The 19,243-nt window shown below is 41.9% G+C and overlaps 1 protein-coding gene across 4 annotated transcripts in view; it reads right to left on the bottom strand.

Moving 5' to 3' along the window:
• RUNX2 (RUNX family transcription factor 2) overlaps positions 1 to 19,243 on the bottom strand; it is a 225,657-nt gene that overhangs the window by 125,976 nt on the left and 80,438 nt on the right. For all 4 annotated transcript variants that reach the window (XM_064411663.1, XM_064411664.1, XM_064411666.1 and 1 more), the window contains one exon: positions 18,658 to 18,762. In XM_064411663.1, the coding sequence (XP_064267733.1) occupies positions 18,658 to 18,762 (105 nt within the window). The remainder of the gene's footprint in view (positions 1 to 18,657; positions 18,763 to 19,243) is intronic.

The raw sequence follows: 19,243 nt of genomic DNA, 5'->3' as shown, positions 1-19,243 counted from the left end.
CATCTTCCACCACAGCTACTGCTGATTTGGAGCAGGACTCTGCTAAGCCAGCTTGTTTTGGCTGATGCTGATAGAGGGGCATTGCAGAGTGGTGAGATGCTGATGAGCACGGGGAGTGTTGTCCTCCACACACGGCACAGCCGTGGCTGGAAGAGAACACCCAAGCAGCCCTCCTGTCCCCCAGCCCCTGGGATTCAAAGGATGTGCAACGCAAAGCCATGTGCCTTCCCCCAGCACAGATATATTGTCACACCAGTCTACAGGGCTCACAAATTTCCCAATTTCCCTGGAGAGCTGAAGTGGGAACCCTGAGGCACTTATGGCAGATGCCTCCACTGTGACCCCCTCTGCCTTTCCTGTTTTATTTGCATTAGGTTCCAATGTTAGCTTCTCCCACGGGGCATGGCCTTGAGAAATCCTGAATGCAAAGTCCACCTGAGCTCAAGAAGGAGCTGGCCTACATTCTTGTCTTTTTTCTCCTTTACAAATATCTCATCTTCATCCACAGGAAAAAGTTGGGAGCTTTCCCATGGATACACATATTTATAAACAACCACGGACTGCCCATATTTACATATAATAAGAACCAAATGTCATGCAGGACACCAAAAATCACTACAGGGATAGACACCACTTGCTAGACAGCCACAGAGTAGAGAAAATACCCTGAGGATTAGGAGTTAAGGAACTGGAAATCCTGACTGTTTAAAGGGGCTGCACAAAGTGCAGAAAGCCATGTTGGAAGGCCTGGAACTAGATGATCTTTAAGGATGCTTCCAACCCAAACAGTCTCCTCAGTGGAAATTCTAAGTGGAAAATCCAAACTCACTACTTTCTCAAATCCATTGTCTAAGGAGGGTCATAACCTGTTTAGGAATAGCAGCTTAAGGGTATAAATCCAGAGGTTGCTATAAATCCAGAGGTGCAAGTTTAAATAACTCACTCTGAGTTAAAACAACTGAATGAGTTCTCATTCAAACCAGAAGTCAGGAGCCAGGTCCACAGTCTGCCCTCACACACAGAGCTCAAGTTCCTGCTCATTGCCTATGTCCTGGAGAAGTGTTGCAACCTCACCCTCCTCAGCAAGCAAAATAGGCTACAGGGGATTTAAAAGAAAATGCCTTAAATCAGTGGTTGGTTGCTTTATACTCAATATTATATGCTGTGGGAATTATGGAGCTGAAGGTAACTAAATGCAAGTTATTTTTTGTATCCAGAACATCTAAGCAGTAAAGACTGGTAAAATTTAGGGTCTAAAATACTTGCCAAAGTATCTTAAAATAAGTCTGTTCCCAAGCAGGCTGAGAAATAAAATTATTTCTGTTTTAAATAAGACCCTCAAAACACCCTTTCCTGCGAGTAACTGTGTTGTAGGCTGCAGAGAGAACGAACAAACTGGGTTTATGCAAACAACAAATCCAGGGATTAAGAGGATTCAACAGGTACTTTTTGAAAGAGGTTAATATAAGTCCAAAATTGGCTTTGCAGTCACCAGTACAGGACTATACACACACACACACACAGCCACTTCCCAGGGTGGAATGGGTTACCAAGTCCTGATCCTGGATGGTGAAGATCTGCACATGTTCTCCCTGCCTTCGTGAATGCACAGTGATTCTACTTATCTTAAGCCTCTTTTATTGAGGGCTAAGATAAATCAAATCAACTTACATTTATGGGGCCCAAGAACACCTTCCAGGCAGCTGCTGCAGTTCAGCTGACATGGAAACAGAGACATCCCATGTAACTCAATCGTGCAACTAAGCCCTGAAATTTTCTTGGTATGGGCTCAACTGGAAGCTGAAATTAAGTGCAATTTCAGATCTACTTGCAGACTGAAGTGAGGCACAGGTCTAGTGTTAACACTTCACAGTAGGGCAAATTCCATGCATACATACCAAAGCTATAATGATTCTGTAAGTTAAATATAATATAAACAGCTTTGTTTGTGTTGAAATACTTGAACATCTATGTACAGGGTTAGGAGTCTGAAAAAAAAGAACCACACTACTGTGCAGGAATGAAAGGATGATAATCAAGGAATGGACAACAAAAACTGGTGATAGGCTGTTTCATAAACATGCTGTACTGTTATGTATATATATATATGCATATGTAGGAAAATAACATAAAAAAAGAAAATGCAAAAAACTCAATAGAATCCCAATAAGAAAAATTTAAATGTTAAAAGTCTGTATCATTGAATAAGTGAGACTGAGGCTGGCAGTACAGCAAGAGGCAGTTACACAAGTCTTCAGCATTTCAACCCTCTTTGGAACATAAAAACCAGGAATAAAAAGGTACTTTCACAAAAAAGGCCAAATTCAAACTGCAGAGAGTGCTTCTCCCCATCAGGCAGTGTATTCATTTTTACTTCACATGTGCTGTGTCTAAAAAGATATTAAAATATCTCAGCACCATATACATATTTTAATCCTGCATATACTCATCTTATTGTTTCATCAAGCACTGGATCAAAGGTTTTCTTTATGTGCAGGTGTGAAAGGTGTGTACAAATGAAGGAATATCTTCCTGGCTATTCAGTCTGTAGGAGTACATGAAAGAACCCAATTATGACAATCCAGGTGATTCATTTTTACTCTCAGCTAGGATTCCTGGGCCACACAGCTGCTTCTTCCCTCTTTGAATGTCCAAGACTCACAATGACTTCTGCAGGGTGGAAGTGATCTGCTCAAATTTATGAATTTTTTTTCATTTCAGGCGGGAAAATTGCCTTCCCCTGCAGTGTAAGGTTTGCCAAGGTTCATGCCCTCCCAGCTCCATATGGCAAAGACTTCAGGCAGATATTCTGGCCAGTAGTCTCAAGGCTGGGGTTAAACAAGCAGTTTGTTCCTCTCTTACATAAGCACCGAAAGACAATACTACATTCGAGCTCATAAAAATATTTTAATTGGTGATGATTTCCAGACAACTATGTCAAAATTAACTCAGAGTTGATGCCCACTTGCTTAAATTTCATTCATCTGGGTTCAAATTATTTGCTTAAAAGAAGAAACATTTCCTTTTATACACACTTTGGTTTCAACCTCCAAAACCATTGCTAGAAATTAGTCCCAACCACCCAGTCAGCTGCCTCAGAAACCAAGCTCAAATCCATCACTTTAATGACATCAATAACAAATACACAACTTTAAACCCTATTGTGAACAGTGGCATACCAAGAAGCATGTGTAGCTGTCATCTCGTTAGTCACTAGAAAAACACCAACGAAACCAAAAGAGCCTAACCATGACAAATTATTCAAGAGTTTAACCTGAGACATTAATGAGTGCTAAATAGCTTGTTTTCATGCTTGCTTAAGGAGATTTGTTTAAAATCCCACCAACCTCCCCTGAATGTCGCTTGGCGAAGCCGTTCATTCTTGTCAAGCTGGTTTTCCTATTCCAGCTAAAACAGCAGGTTCCAAATGTTTGGTTAAGGATGGCTGCCTTCCCCACCCCTCAAGACACGCGCACGCTGGCGCCGCCACACCGGCTGCTGAGCTTTCTCCCCCCCTCAGCTGCACAAACGTGGCTGATCCATTTCTCCAAAGTCACAAAACATTTGGTTGGTAAAAGCTTGTGCACCTGAGCACAGTCATTCAACAGTTAGTGGTATGAGACAAACGCAAGAAGAACAAAAATCCATCCAGGAGTTTCAACTTTCCAGACTTTCTATCTTGTCTGGTTTCCACCTCTCCAGGCTGGAAAGCTCCTAAGGAGGCACTACAGGAGCCTGGTACCTGCCATTCTCTGAAAGCAGTACCAGGTATTTAACTCTGATTAAGGGCTGGCTTAATGACAGATTTGCTCATACAAGCCACGTTTACCTCCAGCAATGCCTCCAAGGAGTTAAAGGAATTAGGATCTGGAGCCTAAGAAAACTACCTTGTTCTGACACAGCAATATGGAGCAGCAGTGTATGGTGGGAACTCACAGCTAACAGAGAGGGGAAAAAAACCCCCATTTCTTCCCATCTATGAAATTAAAAACATATATGTAAAGATGTTTCCATTTATGAAAGGAAAGTGAAGGTTTCTGACTCATATTGTGATGTACTTTGGATGGGAATATGCCTTAAAACACAACTTGAGTAAACAAACACCTTGATCTTCACCATGTTCTCATATTCATGTCCTTCACGGAGTAGGGTAGTCTCATTATTCATATTTCATACAGAACTGAAGCCAAGGGAAAGAGGTACCCAGTTTCCTCTGATATCAGCAAGTTTGGAAAGATTTTCAAATGCACTAACATCACAAAGACGTCAGAGACAACAGATGACAGATTTGAAGGACTCGTGTCCAAATGTGTCAGCCACTGAACCACCCTCCTACATCCCTGCCTTACTCATGTGGCCGTGGAGAGCTGGTCTTCCAAATTTCCTGACATGAGATTAAAGGATAGAAAACTGGCAAAGGTTAGGACTGTTTTGTTCTTTTTAAAAAGAAACATTTATTCTAACAAAGAGCCTTTATGCTGATAGTCCAAATATGCTAACATTGCTTTTTGCTACATACACCCTAAATTGTCATTCCAACAAGAACTGAGAAGGCTTCCAAAACAGGAGCAGTCTCAGATGCACTCCAAAACAGTGTACTGTACTCCAATGTAAAACTGTTCTTCAGTCCATATGGGAGATCTCAAACATTTGCTGAGTCTGGCTTTACATTTAATGGAATTTATCTTGGAGAAACAATTTTATTTTGATCAGTGTGATTTTTATGCCAATTTTTGTTTTTTTTTTTTTTTTTTTTTATTTTGAATTTTGGGCCAAATTTCACTTTCCTCTTTGAAGAGATGACCAAGTAGACACAATTGTTGCATGTTGCACATGAGCCCTAAAATCTAATCTCTCCCCAAAGAGGTGTCCTTACAGAAATGTGAAGCCTTCCCATAACTGTAAGTAGTTCAGCATACTGAACGTCAATTAAGTGAGGGATTTTGGAATTTTTTTAAGAACTCGTAAAGTTTGGAATTTTTCAGCATGGATTCTGGAACTGAAGATTGGGACAAGCTGAACTAATTTAAAAATGCAAATGTAAAAAAGATATGACCCATAAGTGACAAATTAAAGGGGGAACATGAGTGGCTTTCAGAGCTCACTGCCCTCCACCACTGAGTGCTTGCACAGCTCAGCTACTCCGGGGTCAGCATTTTCTGGCAGCATCAGACAATAAAAAACACATAAACTCGCAGTGCAGGGTAAAGCTACTGTGTCTGACATAAGACTAACACAGGGGCCCAGGGAGGTGACTGAACCCTGGCTCCCAGCTGCATCAATCCCTGTTTTAATCACCCTCCTGACAACACTTCTCTTTCAGCTCTCAAGCTGTTTGGCTCCCAAGGATGGGAACACCAAGAGAGTAAAAGACATGGGGAAAAGGGAAAAGCTTAAATGAAGTTGTAGTTGTGAGGGGAATAAAATTGTGAAAGTGCCTTTTGCCCAGCACTCAAATCTGTCTCCAAAGAAAATTTGTTTCAACTTAATAAAAACCCAGGCAGCAGAACACTCATCCCTGAGTCCAGTTCCAGTGAATGGTTAAGGAGTCAACAAGGAAAACAGTCCCTGCAGCCTCATTTCAGGGGGCAGATTCAAATAAGAGAGTGTGTGTTTCTCAGAGAAGGAGGGAAAGATTACTGTGTAGGAGCACATCGCAGGTGAAACTTGCAACACTGCCAACAGTGTTCTGAACAGCTTTCAGACCTGTTAAAACTCTGGTTGCTAGTTTTTAATGGACCCAACACCTTGGGTCAAGCATTGGAACAGGATGCCCAGGAAAGTGGTGAGATCACCGTTCCTGGAAGCATTTGAAAAACATATGGATATGGCACTTGAGGATATAGTTTGGGGGTGGGCCTGGCAGTGCTGGATTAACCATTAGGCTTTATGATCTCAGAGGTCTTTTCCAATTTTAATGGTTCTGTGATTCTTCAGTAGCTCTGAGTAATGTAAAGAGGAGAAGGTAACAACAAGTAAGTATTTTTCTGCTGGCTGACATCAGAATACCTGAACACCCCCAGAAGGTGCCCCAGGGTCACCTTCACTCAGTCCATTTTTGCAGAAGGTTACAGATTTTACAGGGCTCCACATCCTTGCCAGAAGGTTAGGTGGAAAAAGGCTCTTAGGAGGCTGAAGAGCCTTTTTTCACCTTTCCACAGTCAGTGACTCCAGCTGCAGCTCAGCAATAAGACTGGGTCTGGATTGTGCCCACCATAAGGTTTGGATGGTGTCTGGTACAGGCTGTGACTGCCCCTCCCCTGAGATGGAGGACTCAAGCAGGGTGCAAAACCAACCCAGGGAGCTTTCAGGGTACAGTTTGGGGTGGTTTTATCAATGCTTATTTCCTGTGGTTGTGGTTCCTATACACTTGGGGGTGTTTTGCCTAAAAATACTTCTTTATCAGCAGCAGCACTGCCCTCACTGGCTCTGTCAGTGAGGCAAAGGGGCACTGAGGTGCAGAAGGGTTGGCAGTGAGGAGGCTCCACACCTTGGACATGTTGAAGAGTCTCCCAAAATACAGCCCAAACCTCTCTGGGCTCACACCCCGTGTTTGTGTGAGTGTGTTACAGCCTGCAGTACCTGTGCAGACCGTGCCAATTCAGTTGGAGAGCACGCACCCCAAATTACCCCTCTGGAGAGGCTGAGGGTGGGGAAGCAGAGCCCTGCCAAGCATTGGTGCCCGGGGCCATGCTGCCTTCTAACCCACAACGCCTCCAGAGGCCCTGCTGGCTGCTGTGGCCCCAGTTTCATCTTCTACAAAGGTTGTTGCCTCCTCCAGCACGTCCCTGGTGCACAGGCAGGAGTCACGTCCTGCTCTCCAGGCTGCTGGAGATGGCACCTCACTCATCCCCCGCCTGTCACCAACCTGACCAGTTGACTCCAAAGCTGCCCACAGGGAGCCCCTACCAGCTGCCAACTTAATTTCCTATGCAGGATTTCCACTGAAGCTCGTGGGTGATTTTTCAATTCAAATTAATAACACGCTAGATTGAATATGTTACAGTTGGAGCTGGTAGAACAGCCTATCATTCCTGTTACCCAACACTTCCCATTACAAAACCCATTTTTCAGTTGCTCCCGACTTTACTGAACTTTGACTGTTTGCATTCCATTTTTTCTTGCATGAGTATGGAACACACTTCTTCAATTTCAACCAAAATGGTCTGACATTCCTGGAAATGAGTTAGCTCAGGGAAAACCTAGCACCTCGAAAAACATTTTTGGCAATCCTTTCTTGAAGGAGCCTTTTTTGTCACTCTGTTTCGGAGTGGAGTTTTCAAACTTGGCTCAGCAGATTGGCTCCTTTTTTTAGAACCTCCATGGAAATTCATCCAGATTTGGTAAAATTATGCAACTTTGAAAACTAAAATTTCATCAAATAAAAATTCCTTAGATTTTATCAGTTAAAAGCTTTGTTTACAGCTTGGCAAAGGTAGCTGATGGCTGACCCAGATTTATGCTTCTGCCACACAATTTTTTGTAGTGACTGTAGTTAAGTTGCTTACAACAAGGTGTTCTTAGATCATATTCTCTGTGTGAACAATAAGGGTAAGTGGGTGGATTCCGTCCCAGAAGATGTTGCTGTCCTATGGATAAACCAGCACATGCTCCTACAGTGAAGGACTTTTTCTGTCTCTCACACACAACAGGCATGAATTAAAGCCACACTGAAAACTCACTGGCATGTCCCAGTTCTGAGTGCTCAGATGTGGACTTTCTCTACTGTAAATTTTGTCTGCAGCATATGCATAAAGTAAGATGCAGAGCTAGAGGTACCTGCTCTTTAATAAAAAAAAATCTTTTTGTTTTAAGTCAACAAGTTATATATCTGATGTGTCACATACCCTTTGTCACATACCTTAAATCTACTGGTTATTCCCTTTTACACCAAGTCACCAGAGAAAAACAGTTCTCATTTAATTTGCATGACATGTATGCAGTTAGTGAGGTGTTTACTTTGCATCCCACATGGATGTAAACACACTTCCCAAGAAGCTTCCTTCTTCTTTGAGCTGGGACTAAAAAAACAGTCACTGTTATCTGGATTTTGGAAGCACCAAGTCCTTCCTGCTCTCTCCTCTAATAAAGACTATCTCTACAAGCCAACTGTTATCGGGTTTCTCTTTTGCTGCCATCTTTCAGGAATAGCAAATATGAAGAAGAGTGAAACTAATAACACAGATCAGTAAGTCTGCACAGATGCAAAGAGCAGACCCTGCCTAAATACTGAGCTGGAGTAGCCTTGGTGTGCTGTAATCCTGCTGCCTTGATTCCCAGGGAAGTTTATGGCAGTGTTCACACCCTGGGCGATGAATATTGCTGTGTGAGCCTTCTTCAGGGCACTCACAGACATACCCTGGGCTCACTCTTGCACAGCAGAAGATAAAGACTAATTAAACTGTCTGACTCTGCCGTGGAGCTGATGAGGAGCACGTATAAGAGCCAGACTGCTGCTGAGCTGCAGGGGACACAGCTTTTAGGAGAGAAGAGCACCATAAATATGGGAAAAGAAGTTTTAAAGCAGGGCAGACACTTCTGCACCGAGTGCAGAGTTTTAACTGAGCAGGCACAGAAGGGGAAAACATGAAATTTATAAACCACACAGTGGTTATTTATGTCTAACAAGGAGGGGTCACCAACACCCTAAATTCTAATGTGTTTCAGAGAGTGAAACAGCCCTTCAATGTGGCTGTTGAGAAAGCAGACACTAAAGCTCCCTTTTGAAGGGTTTAAATTACAATAAGAAGGAGTATGAAGAAGTTCTTCAGAGCTGTGTGCTACTGCAGTTGCTGGAAAGCCAGGCAGTTTGTTTAAACCCAGCTCAAGCACGTGCAGAGCACCCAGTGCCAGTCCAGTGGTCTGGGCTGCTTCATTTCCCCTCTCCCTCGCTCACATCCACTGACACCTATGGAGGCTTAGGGTGGGATAACCAGCTTCCAACTCACACATATAACTCCTCCTTGACCACAGTGGACAGCAGGTGAATCACTGAGACACCATATCGAACTTTTAGGCAGCTACAGTTAAGGAGAGTCAATCCATATGTCCCTTTCTAAAAAGGATTTTTATTTGGACTGCTTAGCTGATGAACTGAAACACTGAATTATTTACATTCACAGCTCTATTACTGAGCCCTCTTCTGTAGTCAACACTTCTGTCTACAGAGGTGATGATTTTACTGCAATGATGGTTTTACAAACTACTGTTCAAAGACATCAAAAAAGGCCAAAAGTGGAAGGGGGCCCATAGTGCAGATCATCAAAGCCAAAAAGTATCCAGGATGAAAGAAAAATTCTGTTCCACCAATCTAGAATCTATGGTGATAAGAGACCAAAGGAATGAAACACGAAATTTTTACATTAAATTATTGTTGATTTACTTGGCATTCTAGAAATGTGAAACCAACTCTATTAACTTCACATGTGTACAGTGCTTTATAAATTCACTAGATAACTGAATTATTGAAGCATATTTTTTATAAGAATCTGAATATGGGTCCTTGATTACACATGTACACACGCAAAAAACCCCTGAAAAGTACTCCATGTGTAATTTCCTCTGTACTGCTAACCTGTGGTTTGTATCACACAGCACCCCTGCATTGTATTTCCAGGTCTTTCTTCCTTTCCAGCTTCCATACTGCTGAGAAACACAGGTCTGAATTTTCAAAACACCAAAAATGATTGTGAACATCATCCCTTTTCAAAGAGTAATCTCTGGCTTTCTGATCCATTTTAATACAATAATTTAAAATTTGGCTTCTTTGCAAATCTAATCTGGGATTTCACATACAGAAACAAAACCAGACCTGGGACTGCAATGACGCCTGCATGTGCTTGCTTCTTTCCAAGAAAAAGCTGCACCAAATTACACATATGCACCAATGTGAAACTGCTGAAACTGAAAAATAATTGTTGACTTGTCTCATGACACCTGAAGTGATACTCCAGAATAAATAGATCCCTGTGTCTAGCAAATTAAAGTATAAATGCAAGAGCTGGAATCATGCATTTCTTCCCCAGCATACTTCTGTGGTGCTTCAGAGGTGATGATTTTCCTGTTGAGCTCTAAGAGCAATGAAACAAAACACCACCAACTGCCTCTGACTGCACTGACACTGAAGACCATGTCTACTGCTGCAGGAATGCAAGAATGAGAAAGTGCATGAGGATTTAAGGAAGCAGACAACTAATTGGCATTACTCACATGGATTACAGACAGGCAGGAAGCAGATTCTGCACTTGTAAGCACCCTGATTAATACCTCCTTTGGCACCCTGAATTTAAATGAGCAGGGCTACTAAAGAAGCAGGGCATTATGAAGTGGGAGTAAAGTTCACAAAATATACTGGGAGAGTTTGAAGAGGGATGGAAGCATTAAACATTTATGCTGGCAATAATCAGGTGAAAGGGTTTGTCTTCCCACGCTGTGGGAAAGATTACATCTCAGAACCACAGGAGAATGGGCAGCATGTTAAGTTTGGATAAGTGAGGAACAATTAATATGTTCTGTCGTGAAGAAGAAACATTGAAATCATGGAGTACTTCCCAGTGTTAGGAAAATCTTCAGATATGTTCCCCAATATTCTTCACCTTTAGGCAATATCTATGAAGTGAATTGTCACCTTTGTAATATTTCTTATGTAGCTGCAACTGCAGTGTGAGAACCTTACTCTGCCTACAGCTAAATAACACGAGTTTTAATCTCAGCAGTTCACACAACCCAAGCTGAGTGGGGCCTGAGCAGTACCTGACTACTGAGATCCTGCAGGAGGTGATAATGATGCCTTAGTAGATAGCATCATTTCTAAGGTATGTACACTGCACTCATTATGGCAGCTGTAGACACACTTCAAAGTCAGCTTTAAACAATTCCTTACGCTGTCAAAAAAGCAGCAGGGACTGTTCACTGTTCAACACCAGACAAAACCCCCACCCAAGAAGGTGAGTGAACACTGGGTTAATCCAATGCTGAGCTCCTGCTCCCTGTGACTGCACCCTGGGCTGCCTGCCTTACAGCTAACTCGGGCTGTCTGAGCTACACGGCAGGCTTAGTACACTTTGGGACTACAATATCTGCTAAATCTCATCTGATTCCAGCCATCTCCAAACCAGGGTGTGTAGTCTAGGCTAGTCAACAAGCCTCCATTCAGTATCAATGGAAAGGGATGAGAGTCCAAAGGGCACTTCACTGCTCTCTAAGACAAGCATTAACATATGAATCACTCTCTGCAAGGGCCTGTGTCTCTTCATTCACTTCAGAGGAAACCTACTCTACAGGTCTGATTTTTGGAGAGCTGAAAGCCACCCACAGCACACAGTGAGCCACTATTGTGCTGAGTAAGCTGGTCTACTGTAGATGAGATTTATAATAAGGGGTTCTGAGCATATATAGGGGATATGAGCATAATAGGGGATCTGAGCTGATACAGGCGCTAAGGAACCCAGTTCTTCATCTGAGGAAGGATTCTGGCATCCCAAATATACTGCAGCATGAGATCATTACTCAGTTTCTTCCCCTGAAGTTTCAATTAAGTATGATATTCATCCTCATTTCCTCTTCTGCATTCCTTGTCTGGTTAAATCAGCATCTGTGTTTCACGTCTGGGATGACCATGTTTCAATGGAGAATGAAGTTTATAATGAGAATAAAAATAAATTCTATAAAAACTTTAAACAGGGATTTGGAATAGACGGTAAGCAAGTGCTACCTAAGTACTTCACTTATACTATTCTGATGCAGAGTTTCCAAATATATTCACCTTGTTCCTTATTTCCCAAACCACTTTGGAAAGTAAAGGGAGATGTATAAGAGGTGCTACACTGAAGAGTAAGAAAAAAAAAGCTGATATTAGTAGCTACAAGCTAAATGCATTTCAAAAGTGATAATGTCCAACAGTTCCCTTGGGAGAAAATTATGGAACAAAATGGTCTGTGGAAAGCTACTCTAATGCCTTTCTTAATACCATCTTCCTCCACAGGACCAAGATGGAGCAGAGTCACAAAGTTATAAAAAATCACTGTCCCTTTAAGGAAAGAGTGGATGTGGCACTCAGGTCTGGCTGACATGGAGCTGGTTGCTTATAGGATGGACTTGATGATCTCAGGTCTTTCCCAACCTAACTGACTTTATGACTCTGTGAAATGGTCACCCCTTTTCCTCTCCTCCTAGTCATGCCCTGTGGAGATACAGAATGAACTCACTTCCACTGTTACTTCATTTGTTTGATTATAACCCCTTTTCCACATCTCTATATTAAATGGAGATTACAAGCAAAACTCTCTTATCATACAACTAAGCAGCACAACTACATAGAGGGGCCATGATTTTATTTGTAGCTTGGAGGGACACTTTGAACACAAACAGCAATAGCTGCAATATGAAAAAATCACAGTGATGGCCAAATTACATGCCAAATGTACTAGGAATAGATTTGCTTGGAAGCAAGTGTTCCCTCTACAATGGGATGGAAACAATCTGTTTTGTTGACAAATACAAACCAAAACTGCATTGCTGTTGGTGAGGACATTTTACGGAATGGTTTTATGCTCAGACTTGTGCATTTGTTTTATATAATCTTGTCACCATAACAGTGAATGCATGGTCACTCTGTCACCTCTCTGGGCAGCAGTGTCCTCCTATGGAGAGTGTCCCAATGCTGTCACATAGATTGCTGAGATATCAGAACTCAGCAGTTCTGAGTTTTTACAGTGCACGAATTCAAGCCACAAGTGAGCTAAGCAGATTTTGCTTTTGACTCACTCTATGCACTAGACCAGTAGAAAAAAAGTCACAATCTCCAGAAATTATTTTGTTTCACAGTCTGCTTCTCAGATAATGAGATTTTATGCACGAGCCTCTCTCTAGCCACAGTGGAAGAAATAAGAACAAGCAGCAGCCACCCCAACACCCAGGTCACCTTGTCACAGCAGCATGCATCATAGAATCATAGAATTGTAGATCATAGAATAGTTTGGGTTGGGAGGGACCTTAAAAGTCATCTGTTTCCAAAGCCCATGCCATGGGCAGAGAGACTTCCCACTATCCCAGGTCACTCCAAGCCCCATCTAACCTGGCCTTGAGCACTTCCAGGGATGGGGCAGCCACAGCCTCTCTGGGCACCCTGTGCCTGTGCCTCACTACTGGCTGAGGTAACTGTAAGATACCTTGCTCTGTGGGTTGCACACTCATCTCAAAAGTAAACCTAAACCACTGGCATATGCAGTGTCTGTCACCTTTGGTGGGAAACACTTGAATCATCACACCAGCCTCTTACAGCCTCCGGGAACGCTCAGGACCTCCAGTCCCCAGATAGAGCAGTTCTGTGAAATTACACATATGCAAAAAATAAAACAGCAGCAAATGATGGTGAGTGAAACTCTGTCTTGCCTTTTATGCTGCAGTAAGGATCTGATGTTGTACCACTGGAAACAGAAACACTGCAACTTCTTACTGGGGACAAGAAAGTCAGGTCCCAGCCTGTAAGTGGACTGTGCTTATGTTCAGATACAATAATGATAGTCACAGAAAAGAACCTAAACCTCTCTAAACCATGGCCCTGCTGAACATTTCTCTGGCTGTACAATCACATTTTGCCTCATTTCTTACAAAGGAGCATTACAGTGCATACATTAAGCTCTACAAAGTCATTTAGAGCAACTTTCAAACCCTGGACCGCCCACTCTGCCTTCCTCTGCTCCCACAGCCACTGGGATAAATCCAAACCTACCCAGCCAAGCTCAGCAGAGATCTGTCACTCTGAAAGACACCAGAGAGAGCCACGGATTTTCTAGCTTTGGTTTGGATGAAGCCCCAAGACTCGCTCATCACATCTCGGGGTATTTAGCATTGACTTTAATTAAAAACCTCCCCATGCCAAACCACATGCAGATGCAAACCGACGCCTTCAGCGTCTGCAACGCATCGCCCGAAAAAGCTGCACTGCTCCACTCACTCTGAGGTAGATGCATGAAGTAGGAACCTGCCTGTAAAATTTCCTCTTGTTCTGCAAAGTCTGTCTCTGCACTGCCCCAATTTACCACAGTGCAAAAAAACCCCACAGTCAAACAAATATATTCTTGGGAAGGAAGGAGGGCTGGTAGAGTGGTTTCTGAAGGCAGGCCAGAGACTATTCGAAAAGGGGGACACACAGAGTGTTTTAACTGCTGTGATAATTCTGCATAAAGAGATGTTAAGGCTCTAACTCCTTGCTGTAGCATGCCATGTGTCCCTGAATAAAATTACTGCCATGCAGGCTGTTAGCAGAGGAATGCGTAAACAGACAATGTATCCTTGCATCAGTTCCACAAAATGTTGCACAACACAAATGCCTCTCGATGTGTCATTTCCTGCTTGGCCACCGGCCCAGCTCCTGACAGGCAGTCAACAAAAAAAAAAAAAAAAAAAAGAAAAGAAAAAAAAAAAGAAGAAAAAAGAAAGAAAAGAAAAAAAGAAAGAAAAGAGAAGAGGAAAAAAAAACGAGAGAAAAAGGGAGAAAAATTTAAAAAAAAAAAGGCAAACTGAAAGATTTAAAGCTGTTCTACTCCAAAGCACATTCCACTCGCCTCAGACTTATCCCTCCACCCTCTCTGCCTTTGAAAGAAAAGAGGGAGAACTTCCTAAAAACTGTTATGGTTTTAAGTCAAGGAATCTCAAAAATCTCAATCACTTATCTGCGTTTTATAAGCCGGGTCGGCCAAACAGTTAATGTGGGGGCTGAGCAGAACCCCTGGCTGGCTCTGGCTGCCTTCCGCAGCGTGCACAGACAAAAAGGCGATGTGATGTTTGCTCATACCTTTCATCACGTGTGCACCTTGCAAGCTGCAGCAGCAAACACACACTCGGGAGCTGAATGAAGCAGAGCAGTTTTCTGCCCTGAAACGCTTCAGCTCAAAGCTCAGAGCTGCTTTTCCATTCACACTGATCAAGAAAGTTGGGGTCAGTGACTTTGAAGCCTACCTTTGATTAGAGACAAACTAAAGTCTTTGGAAGTCAGGCAAAATATAAAAATATATAGACTTCTCCTCCCTCCTTCCTCATGATTCCCCCATGACTGGGTTTGTCCCAAAAGCAGCCAGAAAGGAGGAAGTGTCTCCTATTCTAAAGGTACCACTATGGAAGGGCAAATCATGATCTCTGTAGTTGTAATGAGGTAAGGCAAAGGCATTAAGGGGGACTTAGGTAAAGATTTGGGTGGTTTCTTTGCTCTTTTTTTCCTCTCCTTTGACTTCCTTTACAGTAATCTCTGGCTATCTGTCGGTCAGTTATGACCTCATGAAAACTTCTCTGGAAAACTTCTTTCAGCCCTCCCAGCTGGAAGGCAGCTCTGCTGGCTAAGATCTGCATATGGCAGAGGTTTTATCCTGGTTATGAGGAGAGAAAAATATCTGCAGGATTTCCTAATGATTCCCAAAGATCTTATACAACCCTGTCTCTAGACTGCATCTCTAAGAATGCAAAGCTTTGTCTCAATCCAGCATAGAAACTGCAACACAGAAGATGTCCCTGGACAGTAATCTAGATAGACTGGAAGAGGTTAGGTAAAATTAAATAAGTCTTTTCTGAGAAAAAAATCATCAGAAGACCTTTTCTCATATAGAAACTGGCAAGTTTTCCTAACAGAGCAACCTGACATCACTGTCTCTATTAAAATATTTTCAAATAATAACAGAGAGGCAAGGCAGCAAGCTTCTACAAGCAGACGTTTAATACGACTAAATGGCACTTACATTTAAGAACCCGACTTTCTGAAGTGCTGAGCATCCAAAACACCAACTGGAGTCCCTGCATGCCATGACTGTTCAGCACTCCTGAAGTCGGGCTCTAAATGTCTGTGATGTCTGTCATGGCTTTGCTGCTGCTGCTGCTGCTGGGAACCTTGCAGCTTTCGTTTGCTCGAGTCAACTTGCCAGCTGAAGGTCAGAGTGCCTTGCCTATAAACAAGCCTTACAAATTCACGATCTAAAGCATGATGTCATGTCTTAAAATGATAAGCTGGCAACAAAGTAAATGACATTTTGTAAAGATGTGCATAATTTTATGTTTACACTCCTTAGAATGAAGGTTCTAATAAGTCATTGGTTGTGTTCCTTTAAAGAGAAGTTTTATAACTGAGATGAATCACAACTGCAAAAGATCAAAGTTAAAAAACATCAATGATGCCATGGGGTACTTTTTAATCTTGTAATGAATGATGATCATGTGCTCTTATGAAGTTGCTCCAACTGCCAACGCCAGATGTGTATATTAAGAAAAAAGTTGTTTGTGATGTGACAGCTCTGGTTGAGCTGCCAGAGAGAGGAAAACTCGGATAACATGCTTGAAACGTTGAAGTGAAATACAGATCCTGGCAGAGAGGGGCACTATTTGCTGATACATAATTTTTTAAGACAAACACATTTGCTATCAGAGCTGCTCCTTGAATTCCTTATTGCCCCCAACCACCTAATTTTCCTTATGCCACATAAATTCCAGGTACATTCATTGAATGATTGCTGCCAAACTAATGTATCTACACAAGAGCAGGGTCTCTAAGGAGGAAGTAAAACTTCTGTGAAACTCCCAGAGCTCACTGGAGCTACTCTTTCCCTACAAATTCAAGTTTAATGATGACCCATTCCAGAGATGTATGAATCCTTTCATAATGACTTGAAAGGATAAAATTTCAGTATTCCACCAAAACATTAAAGTACAAATAGACATTCAAGCTCAAAATCTACTTTAAAAAAAAGGGGAGGGGGGAAAGAAAGAAAAGAAAAAGATGAAGAAGGACACAAGACACAATAACTCCATGAAGGCCATAAGAATTCAGTTACTAAGCATTTCTAGGCTCAGCTATTAGACACCAGCAAACAGGTGTCCACATAGAGAGGCCTCTTAGGTCTAAAATAAAAAATTCCAGAAGAACGAGGGGATCTTGTTAAATTCTATGAACACAGACTCACTTTCAATCCACAGATCACCAAAACATCCCCATGCCAGCAGGATCCCTTTCTCTGCTGCACAGGGTAATCCACACTACTCTCCACACATCACTTTCAAACCTCTCTGCTCTTTCACCACAGTTGTGTCCTCTGCCAGGCGTTTTCCTCTTTTGCAGATGCATCAATACATGGAAGCAGCCTCCAGATGGGAATGACTAAATTGTACATAACTTACTGCCTGCTTTTTACTCCATGAATACAATCCCCAGTGTCCTCCAAGTAAGTTACATGGAGCACCAGCTGCAAGTGAAAATGAAAAATGGGAACTGACTCACAGACAGAAGACAATAAAAATCCCCCTGCTGTGACATCAGGACACCTCAGCTATGAGCAGGTAGCAGCACAAGTATATACCTAATGAAATGTATCCAGAGCTGTTTGCTTTTTCTTAGCTGTTCTTCAACGTGAAACTCTACAGCCTGGACAGTTCTTAGAGGGAGCATTTCAGTTCCCACCTCAGTGTAAGAGGAGGTGACTCTGCAGCGTGTATTGGCAAGAGAAACACTTAACTGCATGAATTCTGTCTACATCTTTCTACTTCTGTCTTTGTGGTATTTTAAACAAAACACCATGAAAGCTCCTTGAAGGTCGTGTTTGTATGTGCAGATCAAAGGCAAAATAATTATTTGAGATGCTTCCATTATAGGGATTCTTTTAATGTGGTTATTCATCAAATAATTCTTAATCTCTAAGTGTAATTTAAATAATGCTTTACCTGGCTAATCCAATCAATTTAGAGTCATTTCTAGTTAGATTAAGAAAAAAACTCCCAAACTGGCTCATCAGTGATACCCATATGATGTGAGATTGGTTACCAGCTACATGTGCTAGACAGAGAGACAGCCAGATAAATCCTGATGGATTAAGCAGACTTGACTGTATCTAAAAATAAGTGCTACCCATAAAACTGCTAGGACATGACAAAACACAATTGTCATAAAAGTACAGCCACTGCAAAGTAGATAAATCATGGCAAATAGATTCTTAGTGAGCTTGCATGGCTATGAGATAAACGTGCCGGGTGAAAATCTGCTGGACTGTGTTTTAAAAATATATTTTCCTGTGCATAAATAAGAAACAAAGACCATGCTGTTGATATAATGCTTTTTTTTATCTTTCTTTGGCCCCTGGGGGTCTATGATGAGTCCATAGCTGAAAACTAACTTCAGGTATGATGAGATTAACCAGGTGCATTAATTATCTGATGGCAAAAGAATTTAAGGGCAAACAAAAAGGCACTATATTATATGTTTCCTCTCTAAGCTAGGACTGAACCTGAAAAATCAGGCTCCTGTTTTGTTCTAAACTTTTTCAGCTGGAAGCTTACAGGAGTTCAGGAAATGCAGCACGTTGCACGATTGTATCTACTGTGTCTAAATCAGATTATATATAAATACACTGGGTTTAGTTCTCATTTACACTGGCAGATAATGTATCAAGACCTTGATGTGAATGAGAATTGGGTTTGGGATTGCCCAAATTCAGCCAAGCACTTAAGTGAATGTTTAACGCAAGTATGTGTGTGGTCCAATAGACTCCAAATTAACCATGCACTCACATATTTTGCTGAGCAAAACCCAGTGTTTCACAAAGATATACATGTTTCATTTACAGGTTTCTGTTAAGCAAAATTAAGCAGGCATAAGAGCAAAAAGAAGAATATAATACTCACTTCTTGGCTCTCTTGGCCCATCCACTGTAACCTTTATAGCTCTGTGGTATGTAGCGACTTGGGGGGGATTTGTCAGGACAGTTATTGTCAAAGTAAAGCTCTTCCCTACAAAGGGAAAAAACAACAAGGAATGAGTGATTACAACATGAAAACAGTCACATGCATGTTCAGTAAAGAATCAGTTTAAAATTATTCCCTGTCGTTACCACAATCGTGAAAATTAAAAACATAACTGACCATAGGAGTTTTCCTCCCCTTCAGTTTTACTCTATGTCAAGAATACGTCCATGTGTTGACAATCTAAATGTTTCTTATTTAATAATGGGTCATCATACAATGACAGAACAAAAGTGATTCACTGCTGAGGACAAGCCAAATTCTTTGCTGCATTGAAAGTGGTGTAAATCCAAAGCAAGTCAGATAATTTAAAAATTTACTCCAGTTTCGCAGCTGTGTGACAGAGAGCAGAATGTGACCACATGTTATTTACTTCACACAGTTTTATCATTTCATTTGTTTGACTTGACTACAATAAGATGAGGAAAGAATATATTTTCCTCCTGGGAGATGTTTTAACAGGGAGTCA

Source organism: Passer domesticus, chromosome 3, assembly GCF_036417665.1.
Source record: "Passer domesticus isolate bPasDom1 chromosome 3, bPasDom1.hap1, whole genome shotgun sequence".
Taxonomy (NCBI): Eukaryota; Metazoa; Chordata; class Aves; order Passeriformes; family Passeridae; genus Passer; species Passer domesticus.
This window is presented reverse-complemented; position numbering and strand designations above follow the sequence as displayed.